Genomic DNA, 12,600 nt, shown 5'->3' with positions numbered 1-12,600 from the left:
CCATGCCCAGCTAATTTTTTGTATTTTTAGTAGAGACGGGGTTTCACCATGTTGACCAGGATGGTCTCGATCTCTTGACCTCGTGATCCACCCGCCTCGGCCTCCCAAAGTGTTAGGATTACAGGCAGGAGCCACTGCACCCGGCCACTTTCTTTCTTTGACTAAAAAATATTGTGAAACATCTGTTTTTCTCAGGAAACCGTGCCAGGTACTGGGGGAGTGCAAAGCTCTATAAAACGTGGGTTCTACCCCTCAAGGAGTCAGTAGACTACTAGCTAAGATAGAAGACACGCACAGGCACAACTCGGGGCACCGTTCTATGAGCTTGTTTTCTGATCAACTCTAATTTGAGTTAGACAATTCCTTAGGTTTAGTCTCAGCAAGATCGAAAGATGGATACCATTCTTAATAGAAATATGCCTCGCTTTATGGAACAGATGTTATTTACAGCAATTATACAGTAGTCATCATCCTGTTTGCATCAAGTCATATTTTTACTAGCATAAATTTTAACTTGAGAAATGCTTTATCTTCATGACTAAGGTTATGTCAACACAATTCATGCTTATACTAACCTAAGATAGCTGTTAACTTTTTTTTTTTTTTTTTTTTTTTTTTTTGGAGATGGAATCTCAGAATCTCACTCAGTCGCCAGGCTGGAGAGCAGTGGCACTATGTTGGCTCACCACAACCTCTGCCTCCTGGGCTCAAGCAATTCTCCTGCCTCAGCCTCCCAAGCTGGGACTGCAGGTGCCCACCACCACGCCCAGCTAATTTTTGTATTTTTAGTAGAGTTGAGATTTTACCATATTGGCCAGGCTGATCTCGAACTCCTGACCCTGTGGTCCATCTGCCTCAGCCTCCCAAAGTGCTGGGATTACAGGCGTGAGCCACCACACCTGGCCATATTACAAGTAAGAATTTATTGAAGAGTAACTTTTAGTTGGCATATTAAGTTCCCAAAGAAGTCTGAAATTGACTGGGCGAGTTTATGAGCGCCCAACTGTATGCATTTCAGTGAGCACAGTCTTTTCAGTTAAACCCACTTTCTGCTTCTTACTCTTAACAGTATTCACAGACGACACTGTTCTCAGGGTGATTAAAAGAGTATAAAATAGATAAACTAATTAGCTTCTCCCATCTTACCTCTCCCAAATTTATTCATTTTCCTGTATTCCTTCCCTCAGTGGTAGCTTCATTACCTACCAAGTCCCCTATGAAAATCACCCTAGAACCTTCCCAGGGCTCTGTACCCCAGTCTAGCGGGTTGCTAAGTCCTCCCAGTTACTCCTTGCAAGTTCTTTACAAATCCAGCCTTTCTCTCCGTTTTTACTTCCTTAGCTTATTTCTTCTCTGGACAGTTAGAAGAGCCTCCAAGATCTGTCTGCATCCAGACTTGCTCTGACCCTTCCTGCCACCTGTTTTCCATCTGATATCTCTAGGAATCATCCTACTATGCAAATCTCATCGTGTCTCTTCCCTGTTGAAAATCCTTTTAAAATGTGTCCAGAGTAGATTTAATTGATTTAGTACGGTTAACGCCCTTCAGAATCTCACTCTTCCCTGTTCTCCATCCCTTGGGACCCTTCCCATGGAGCTGAACCGCAGGCATGAGAACTCAAAGTGTCCATCACTTCAAAACTTCAGGGCTTGACTCTGAGCAACTGGGTAGATATTACCTCCGTTAACCCAAATGCAGAAGAATGGCATAGAACCAAAATTGTTGAGGGCAACCTCGGGGGTTATTTCATGAATTAATCTTTAAAATGCATAACTATCCATTAGATTTTGTTTGCAGATAATAGGAACCTGAGAATAGTGGTTTAAACAAATAAGTTTCTTGATCACAAGTAGTAAGTCCAGAGGTAGCAGTCCGGGTCCCATGCAGCAGCCAGAGCATGTCGTCAACGTCACAGTCTCCTTCTATCTTCCCGCTGCACTCTTTCAACATGCCAGCTTTGTCCTCATGGTATTTGCTTCTAAGTCACAAAATAACGACTCCACTTTCCTGATTGCATTCCAGGCAGGATTTACCCAGCTGTAAACAGTAGGTCCCTTGAAGATACTAGCAAAAATAGCCAAGGAATACAAATAGATGGAATTTTAGGGAAAATGTGCTTGAATGGCTTAATGAGGAAAAGTAAATTTAAAACATTATTATATATAGAAAAAAATGTACCCTAACCATTTCGGGAAGTGGGGAGAGGACAGAGGCCCATTTGAGAATGGAAGAAAAACTATTGGCCCTCGTGCCAGAAAAATACACATATGCGTACCAGCAAACTTTTGGCATTTTCGAAGAGGTTACAGACTCTGTGGAAACTTTGTCCCTGGACCTCAGTTAAGAACCTCTAAGTAGGCCAGGTGTAGTTTCTCAAGGTTGTAATTCCAGAGCTGTGGGAGGCCAAGGCAGGAGGAGTTCCGTAACCACCCAGCAAGTTCTCCTTGTCCGCTGCACAGACAGAGCTGATTTATCAAGACAAGGGAATTGCAAGAAAGAGTTTAATTCACAAAGAGCTGGCTATACAGAAGACCAGAGTTTTATTATTACTCAAATCAGTCTTCTGAAACTTCAGAGATAAGAATTTTTCAGGATTATTTGGTGGGTAGGGGGCCAGTGAGTCAGGAGGGCTGATGGGTTAGATCGGAGGTAAAATCATAGGGAGTGAGTCAGGAGCGCTGATGGGTCAGATCGGAGGTAAACTCAGGGAACTGGAGCTGTCTTTTTGCACTGAATCAGTTCCTGGGTGGCGGCCACAAGACCAGAGGAGCCAGTTTATCCTTCTGGTTGGTGCCAGCTGATCTACCAAGTTCAGAGTTTGCAAAATACCTCAAGTGCTGATCTTAGGTTTTACAATAGTGGTGTTATCCCCAGGAGCAATTTGAGGAGGTTCAGAATGTTGCGGCCTCCAGCTGCACGACATTTAAACCATAATTTCTAATCTTGGGGCTAATTCGTTAGACTGCAAAGGCAGTCTAGTCCCCAGGTAGGAAGGGGGTCTGTTTTGGGAAAGAGCTGTTATCTTCGTTTTAAAGTTAAACTATAAACCAAGTTCCTCCCAAAGTTAGTTCAGTTTACACCCAGGCATGAACGAGGCTGGCTTGGAGATTAGAAGCAAGATGAAGTCAGGTTAGATCTCTTTCATTGTAATAATTGTCTCAGTTGGCCAGGCATGGTGGCTCACGCCTGTAATCCCAGCACTTTGGGAGGCTGAGGCAGACGGATCACAAGGTCAGGAGATCAAGACCATCCTGGCTAACACAGTAAAACCCTGTCTTTACTAAAAATACAGAAAATTAGCAGGGCATGGTGGCACGTGCCTGTAATCTCAGCTACTCAGGAGGCTGAGGCAGGAAAATCGCTTGAACCCGGGAGGCAGAGGTTGCAGTGAGCCAATATCGCACCACTGCACTCCAGGCTGGGTGACAGAGTGAGACTCTGTCTCAAAAATAAATAAATAAATAAATAAGATAATTTTCTCATTTACAATTTTTGCAAAGGCGATTTTAGTTCAAGACCAGCCATGGCAACATAGCAAGACTTCATCTCCACAAAAGATAAGAAGATTAGCTGGGCATGGTGGCATGCACCTGTAGTTGCAGCCACTCAGGAGGCTGAGATGGGAGAACTCAGTTTGAGGGTACAGTGAGCCATGACTGGGCCACTGCACTCCAGCCTGCGTAACAGAGCAAGACCCTGTCTCAGAAAAATTAAAAGGATCTCTAATTAGATTCTGTGAGCCCCTAAGTGACTATATTTGTGCACTAGAGTTAGCTAAAGTGGGGAGAAAATGATGCATTTTGATGGTCTAGTCCCATAATAAATAACCCAGTATACCATAACTACTAAGAAACTGTTTGTTAAATTAATGGATATGTTTTGTTCAAGACTGAAATCAAAATGATAAATTCTGCTTGATATGTCTGTCCTGTTCATGAACAGCCACATAAATAAACTTATTATTTTGTAAGCATGCCAATGCAACATTAGTTATATGGAATCAAATGAAGAAAAAGCATGTAATTTTTTATTTATAAATATTTCAGGTAAGTTTTTACTTCCCATACAGATTTTTCATATTAAAGATTTGGCAACTGGTCGTTTTCACACTGTGTTCTTATTCTGTGTTTATATTATCTCAGCACAGATGTTGCTAATCTTTTTCTTTCTGCTTATAACAGCAAAAAAATGTCAGAAGATTTGCCATATGAAGTGAGAAGAGCTCAAGAAATAAATCATTTATTTGGTCCAAAAAATAGTGAAGATTCTTATGACATTATTTTTGACCTTCACAATACTACCTCTAACATGGGGTGCACTCTTATTCTTGAGGATTCCAGGAATAACTTTTTAATTCAGATGTTTCATTATATTAAGGTAATGTTAATGTTATTAATTTATAAGTTAGAAAAGGACTTGTACTTTTAGGTCTATTATAGATGTGAGACAATCAGAAAACAGTTACAAGGGAAGGTGTGAGACAAATGGGATTTATTCCACCGTCAGGCTTGGTGGCTGCGGGAAAGGGTGCTGCCAAATACAGAGGCAGTGGTGAAAGGAAGGAGAAAAAGAGAGGAAATAAGTAAAACCATAAACACAATTAATAAAATAATAAAACACTTGTGGATTCTCGTGTCTACAAATAGCACCAGATTGTGCGCTATTTGTTAAAACCAAGTAAAATTAATATTAAAATTTTAAATGGTGTGGTCAAAGTATCTCAATTACAAGGTTTTAGAAAACTTCAGAAATAGTCATTTAATGTTGACTAAAGCCCAGTGATAAAAAGATTCCTCCCTTTAGTCCTGCCCCTGTCCGCATTTGATCTAGATACCCCAGAACACATCTAATCTTTCAGCGCTTCATATGGGTAATCATTTTAAGCTCAGAAATCTCAGAGAAAATTTGCTAGAAAATAGCAACCAACCAGAAACACACATAAAGATTTGTATGCTTATTTCTGTGCACTAGTTAGCCTTCCTTCCTGAGAGCTCGTATGATTGGGAGGAAAGAGCGTAACCTGTGTTCAGATCCTCACTTTCTCCTTCACTAACCTTAGACAGAACACACCATTCCTCAAACCGTGCTCCTCTCATTTTTTTTTTTTTTTTTTTGAGACAGAGTCTCACTCTGTTGCCAGGTGCCAGGCTGGAGTGCAGTGGTGTGACCTTGGCTCACTGCAACCTCCGCCTCCCAGGTTCAAGCAATTCTCCTGCCTCACTCTCCCGAGTAGCTGGGACTACAGGCATGCACCACCACACCCAGCTAATTTTTGTATTTTTAGTACAGACGGGGTTTCACCATGTTGGCCAGGATGCTCTTGATTTCTTGACCTCATGATCCACCCACCCCGGCCTCCCAAAGTGCTGGGATTACAGGCGTGAGCCACCGCACCCGGCCACTTCCCTCATTTTATAAAATTGGGGTTGTAACAACACTTACCCAGGACGGTACTAAAAGCCTTAAATGACATAAAGTATTTAAAGCATTTAGCCTAATACCTAACCTATAGTAAAGATTAACTGTTATTTTTGTTTCCCTTAAGCTTTGGGTAACAACTGGGCGGTGGTCCTGTTAGGAGATACAATGTAGCTATTCCTTGTTGCCTATTGAAGAGAGCTGAATGCTTTGGTGGCCAGACATGGAAGCAGTATTGCTGACACTTTGTTATCAAAACCAAGAGGCCTGTCTTAAATTCTCATGAGGATAAGCAGGAGGAGGGGGAATCACCCAACATCTGTAGAGAGCTGGACCACAGGGGTAGAAACAGAATTGTTTAAGACACCAATACCAAGCTAAATAGCGCCACCAGTGATGAAATAAAAATAACCACAGCCATTAAGAAAGAACATTGAATTCATGTTTTTGGATCATGGGTCTGGAGAACTATTTAATGTACATTTTACCTGGGAAGACATGACATAATTCAATTTTATATGAATTTTATATTGTATAATTTATTTGTTTTCAAATCTTCAAACATTGGGTTTTACAGTGTTTCATAAAGCTACCTTACCAATCTTACTTGACGAAGTAAAACGTACTGAAGGTATTATTGACTCTGTTGAAGCGGAGAGAACAAAACGCAGTTTTTACATAATGAGAAAGGCGTTTTAAATGTTTTTCAGACTTCCTTGGCTCCACTACCCTGCTATGTGTACCTTATTGAGCATCCTTCCCTCAAATATGCAACCACTCGTTCTATAGCCAAGTATCCTGTGGGTAAGTCGTATTTCCCATTGACATAATGCAATAAAATATATCCTAGCTGAAACTCAGAGAAATTTTTCTTTTTTTTTGAAACAGAGTCTTGCTCTGTCACCCAGGCTGGAGTACAATGGTATGATCTCAGCTCACTACAACCTCCATCTCCCCAGTTCAAGAGATTCTCCTGCCTCAAGCTCCCTACTTGCTGGGATTACAGGCATGTGCCACCACGCCCAGCTAATTTTTGTATTTTTAGTAGAGATGGGGTTTCACCATGTTGGCCAGGTTGGTCTTGAACTCCTGACCTCAGGTGATTCACATGCCTCGGCCTCCCAAAGTGCTGGGATTACAGGTGTGAGCCACTGCGAAAAATACTAGCCGTCTAACTTTGGTAATACATACATTCATGAGCTTGCCCAGAGTGGTCAGATTTGATTGGATCAGAAAGGCAAGGGGTCTGTTTCTCCGAAGTGCTCGTGCTGCCAGCGACCTACTCCAGGTTGTTTTCCGGCCTCTCCTTATCAAGACCTGTAAAAGATCTGAGAAATTTCACCTGACTTACGCGTTAACGATGAGCTTGGCACTTTTGAGTGGATGCCAGTAGAAGACACAAGACTCCTAAAACGGAGACCAAGAATAGGTGACTAACAGTAGTCATAGCAGAGTGTCAGCACTTTTGCTCCACTCTCCAAGCTCCAGCTCCCACAGGGTGACAGGAAAGGAGTCAGAGGCAGTTCTGCATGCCACTGGCTGCATTCTAGGAGAGAAACACTAAACAGAGGAATCTTAATCTTGTATAATGGGCAGTAAGCATGAGTGCCCTTTGCCCCAAGGAAAACCCCATTCCTAACTTCCAAGGCTGTTCACTGTACAGACATCCTTGAAAACATAATCTGGAACAAAAATAATCTGTGTCAGGCCAGGCGCGGTGGCTCACGCCTGTAATCCCAGCACTTTGGGAGGCCGAGGTGGGTGGATCATGAGGTCGGGAGATCAAGACCATCCTGGCCAACATGGTGAAACCCCATCTCTACTAAAATTACAAAAATTAGCTGGGTGTGGTGGTGGGTGCCCATAATCCCAGCTACTCCGGAGGCTGAGGCAGGGGAATTGCTTGAACCCGGGAGTCAGAGGTTGCAGTTAGCTGAGATCGCACCACTGTACTCCAGCCTGGCAACAGAACAAGACTCCATTTCAAAAAAAAAAAAAAAAAAAGTTCGTGTCTTGCTCACGAGACTTGGAGAAATGCAAAACGCCCATGAAGAACCCTCTCTCCATATCCCTCTTGTCACCTGCTTTGCAATATATGTTTCATGAACTGTTTGTCATCTGTTCTCTTGTTTACCCTGCCAGTTACTAGGCTGTGAGTCCATCTTTACCTTCTGGTACTTCCAACATGCAGCCCCACACTCTGGTGCACCCTCTCAAACAGATGCTCTTTCTTATCTATTCCATTCTCTTTCCTGAGCGCCCCATTAGCATAATGAGTTATCTGCAGACTATGCTACAATTAAAATTACAACTTAAAATAGTTTTGTTAAACCTCAGATGGCTTAGCTAAGAGTAATTTAATTTAAAACCAGGTTGGCAAACAATGTAAATAAATACAAATCTAAAATTATTCTGGATATTCAAGTATTGATCCTTTTGTGCATAATAAAGAGATCTTTATATGGCCATCTTTGGTGACCATATTGTCCAAACCAAAAGTTAAATTTTCACTACCAGGTTTTCACTACAAGATCTCATATCAGAGCAGAATATTTAGATTGTAGGACATGGCTATGGCAGAGTCCGGTGCGAAGCTGAATGAATAATGGTTACACAAACAACTTCTCTAAGTCTCAAATGAGACCATGGTTGATCTGAGAAAATTAGGAGAAGGCTGTGTCCAGTTGCCTTCCCGTGTGTGTGTGTGTGTGTGTGTGTGTGTGTGTGTGTGTCTGCATGATCCTAAGGCAGGCTGCAGTACACTGCTTCTTTCAGGATAAGATTTACCTAGAATGATCCTGTCACATTTCTTCTGCCGTGGGAACAGAATGCAAAGGTGGTCCTTGTAAGTGCCGACTAGAAGTTAAAGCAAATTTGTATGCAGTAATATTCTCAGTGTGTTACAAAATGTTGACTCAGAAAGATTGTCTCTCTGATGTTAAACATGCTTTATTTTCCAATGAGTGCATGAGATAAAAATCATGCAAATAAAACAGCAAAGTTGGAAGGAGAACATATAACATTTCTAATTATTTACAATGAGCTTAATATTCCCAAAGATTGAAACATTTTAAAGATCTGGCTCAACTTGTAAGGGCCAAACATATCAGCAGATGTTTGTTCTGTCTAAGAGTAGCATTGCCTGCAAATAGCAGAGACCAAGACTGATTGATATTTGAAAGTTTGGAAAGCTTGTGCTTTTATCTGGTGTCACAGAGAAACAGGATCTGTATCTCTTACTGCTAAGCCTTTGGTTTGTTTCAGGTAATTGCCTATATTTGGGTATTTAGCTTATGCCAGTTCCTTACTTCAAGTATTGATACTTTTGTGCATAATTAAGATTCCTTTATTCTTAAATCATTGACTAGGGGATTACTATGATTGACTTAAACTATTCAACATTTACTCTTCAACTGAAGAAAAATTTACCTACCCTGAAGATTGGAAGCCCAACTAAAACCAGGATTCTATTAGAAAAAGGAGGAAGGTGAAGTGGATTTAGGGTAGGCAAACGACAACGTATTCTGTAGGATTCCTACAAACATCTACAAACACACTTTTTCACATATTTGCATAAGTGATTTATGCACAGATGCATTTCTGACGCCATGTACTTAAATATATGTTCATACATTTATGCAAGAAACCTAAGCACAATAAACAAAAAATGATGCAAGAGGATATGACAGGATTTTGTGTGTCGGGAAATAACAGAAGTGGGTGAAAACAGGGTGAGTGTAAAAGAACGTAGTCCATGAAGGGGGTGGGAGAGAATGAGGGTAGAATGAGGGTGGTGCGTTTGGTAAATGGTTTGATAAATGGAGAAGGTGATGGCTGGGGAGGTGGCTTTGTGGGAGGCTTGGGTAGGAAGAAAGGGTCGACAGAAGTAGTTTACAGAAAGAGTATTTTGTAGGTGTCAGGATGGATGTTTGACAGCCATACAAAGTAGACCCAGCAGTTCAGGCATCCTTTCATATGAGTCACAGAAAATGAATATACATTTTTCCTACATAAAATTAAAACCAGGCCGGGCGCGATGATGGCTCATGCCTGTAATCCCAGCACATGGGGAGGCCCAGGAGGGCAGATTACCTACGGTCAGGAGTTCAAGACCAGCCTCACCAACATGGCAAAAGCCCATCTCTACTAAAAATACAAAAATAAGCCAGGAATGATGGCCCTTGCCTGTAATCCCAGCTACTCAGGAGGCTGAGGCAGGAGAATCGCTTGAACCTGGGAGGCAGAGGTTGCAGTGAGCCAAGATCACGCCATTGCCCTCCAGCTTGGGCAACAAGATTGACACTCCATCTCAGAAAAGAAAAAAAAAGAAAGAAAAATTAAAACTATTGCACGATTATATTAGGATGGATTGTTATGTTAAGGTCAAAATTGTTGCTCAGCCAGGTGCAGTGGCTCACTCCTGTAATCCCAGCACTTTGGGAGGCCAAAGCAGGCAGATCATGAGGTCAGGAGTTCAAAACCAACCTGGCCAACATGGTGAAACTCTGCCTCTCCTAAAAATACAAAAATTAGCTGGGCGTGGTGGCACAGTTTGTAATTCCAGCTACTCAGGAGGCTGAGGCAGGAGAATCGCATGAACCGGGAGGCGGAGGTTGCAGTGAGCCAAGATAGCGCCACTGCACTCCAGCCTGGGCGACAAAGCAAGACTCCGACTCAAAAAACAAAAATTGTTGCTGAAGGGTCACACAGATTGTCACATTGACTTAAATCCATGGTTCATCTTGTCTAGATTTCTGTGACTAAATAGATGTCCTTCCTCCTGTCAAAGCTAAATGTCAAACCTTAACAGTTTCTCTTGGTGTCCACCTCTTATTTTGTCGCATAAACTTGTTCACCACTTCTACTATGTTATGATTTTTAAATATTTTGCAATATTGAAGGAAATTAAAAGGAAAAAAAAACCACAGAGTTTCCTATGTCTAACATTACTGATTTCTCTTCCATGTTCTCTCCTGGTCTTTATTCACTATGCATAGAACTTAAACGTGTACATGTTCTGCTTTCCTTTTGCCAAACATGATGCCTCAAATATTTTCCTTGATGCTACGTGATTCACCTTTTCAATAATTTTGAAGAACGTAATTCTAAATCTTGATACATTAAAATGCTTAGTTTTATAATATATTTTAATACTGATGTAAATGTGACTCCTTCTCCTTCTGTACCTAGGTATAGAAGTTGGTCCTCAGCCTCAAGGGGTTCTGAGAGCTGATATCTTGGATCAAATGAGAAAAATGATTAAACATGCTCTTGATTTTATACATCATTTCAATGAAGGTAGGTAAGGAAGGAAGGTAACGTATGTAAAACTTAACCACCAAACATTTAAATTACAATTGGAACCTAGGTCAAATTTGCCATGTTAATGATATTAAGTGCTTTAAAAAATTTTTCTTTACTTCAGCCATTCCAGAATAGACACATTCAAGAAAAGCAGCTGCCAAATAAAGCCTCCAAATTAAATCCTTATTTCCTATTAATCTCTATTTTAAAATGAAAAGAAAGGCTAGAAAATACAAATGCCCAGTAAACATATGAAAAGATGTTCAACATCACTAGTAATTACAGAGAAATGCAAATTAAAATAAGAAACCATTTCCCCCATTAAATTCTGACAATATTAAGTGTTGGTGAATGTGCAGGAAAGGGGACACTCTCATTCCCTGCTGGTGAACATAGAAGTTGGTAAAGACTTTTTTTTTTTTTTTTTACAACAATCGCTTATCTTTCCAGATTGGTAAAGACGTTTTCGAGGTTAATATTACAGTATCCATTTCTTAAAACACACCACTAGTCCGAGCTTGGTGACTCACGCCTGTAATCCCAGCACTTTGGGAGGCCAAGGCAGGCAGATCACCTGAGGTCAGGAGTTCGAGACCAGACTGGTCAACATGGTGAAACCCCATCTCTACTAAAAATACAAAAATTAGCCAGGTGTGGTGGCAGGTGCCTGTGATCCTAGCTACTCGGGAGGCTGAGGCAGGCAGGAGAATCGCTTGAGCCTGGGAGGAGGAGGTTGCAGTGAGACGAGATCGCACCACTGCACTCCAGCCAGACGGACAAGGGCGAGACTGAGTCAAAAACAAAATGAAACAAAACACCAGTCTTATTACCCAGAAATTCCACATCCCAAAGAAACACAAGCACAACCAACATGTTGTTTACAAAGACTATGATTCTGCATCATTTATAAGAGCAAAAGAATGGAAACAGCACCAATGTCTATCTGTGGGTGGACGGATAAATAAACTAACATGGAAGCATCTTCAAAACACATTGGTAATTAGCAGAAAGCAAGCTGCAGACGAAGACATTCAGGACACCAACTGGCTTTAAAATAATGATTATAATAATAATCACTTGCTGGGATACATATATATATTAACATATCACAGGAAAAGTCCTAGAAGAAAACACACCAAAATGATCACAGTGGTTACAAGGAAGAGGAGGCAAGACCCAGGCTAATTTTGCCTTCATTATAGACAATAAGAATAATGCATTCATATATTATTTCTGTCATTAAAAATAAATTAAATGGGGACTGGTGGATGAGGTGCGTATATGGAACCCTAGGTACTATCTGCCCATTTATTTATTTAGTAATTTATTTGGTAAATCTAAAACTGCACTAAAATGTCTATTAATTATAAAAAATAAATTTACTTTAAGATGGAAAATAATTGCTTAAAATCAAAGAGGCATTCTATGTGGATAGTTATTCCAGCAGACTGAGTTGGAATTGCTGCTGAGGAATGGGTAATGATAGTGACAGAGCTGGTGAGTACTTCAGTGTCTGTCGGGAGCAAATTCCTTCGCCTCAGATGGTGCGTCCCGCTGCAAGCACAGGCTTTTCTTTTGTGCTTGGGAATCCTTGGACTCCAAAATTATGAAAATTGAACATTTGATTTTCACCATCTTTGTCTGAGGGCAGGTTCTGCACTGTTTAATGGAACTGGTTTTGAGAAGGTCACAACGTGTTTGCAATAAACCCTCTGAATAGTAAGTGTGGAACTACAATACGTTAAGAAGTGATACATGGCCGGGTGCGGTGGCTCACGCCTGTAATCCCAGCACTTTGGGAGGCCGAGGCGGGTGGATCATGAGGTCAAGAGATCGAGACCATCCTGGTCAACAAGGTGAAATCCCGTCTCTACTAA

General features: G+C 41.2%; 1 protein-coding gene across 7 annotated transcripts in view; it reads left to right on the top strand.

Annotated features, from left to right (window-relative positions):
* ASPA (aspartoacylase) overlaps positions 1 to 12,600 on the top strand; it is a 34,370-nt gene that overhangs the window by 3,459 nt on the left and 18,311 nt on the right. For all 7 annotated transcript variants that reach the window (XM_017512219.2, XM_037732695.1, XM_037732696.1 and 4 more), the window contains 3 exons: positions 4,183 to 4,378; positions 6,130 to 6,223; positions 10,610 to 10,717. In XM_017512219.2, coding sequence (XP_017367708.2) covers positions 4,183 to 4,378; positions 6,130 to 6,223; positions 10,610 to 10,717 — 398 coding nt within the window. The remainder of the gene's footprint in view (positions 1 to 4,182; positions 4,379 to 6,129; positions 6,224 to 10,609; positions 10,718 to 12,600) is intronic.

This window comes from Cebus imitator, unplaced genomic scaffold (genome assembly GCF_001604975.1).
Source record: "Cebus imitator isolate Cc_AM_T3 unplaced genomic scaffold, Cebus_imitator-1.0 Scaffold464, whole genome shotgun sequence".
Taxonomy (NCBI): domain Eukaryota; kingdom Metazoa; phylum Chordata; class Mammalia; order Primates; family Cebidae; genus Cebus; species Cebus imitator.
Note: the sequence above shows the minus strand (reverse complement) of the source record. Positions and strands in the feature narration are given on the sequence as shown.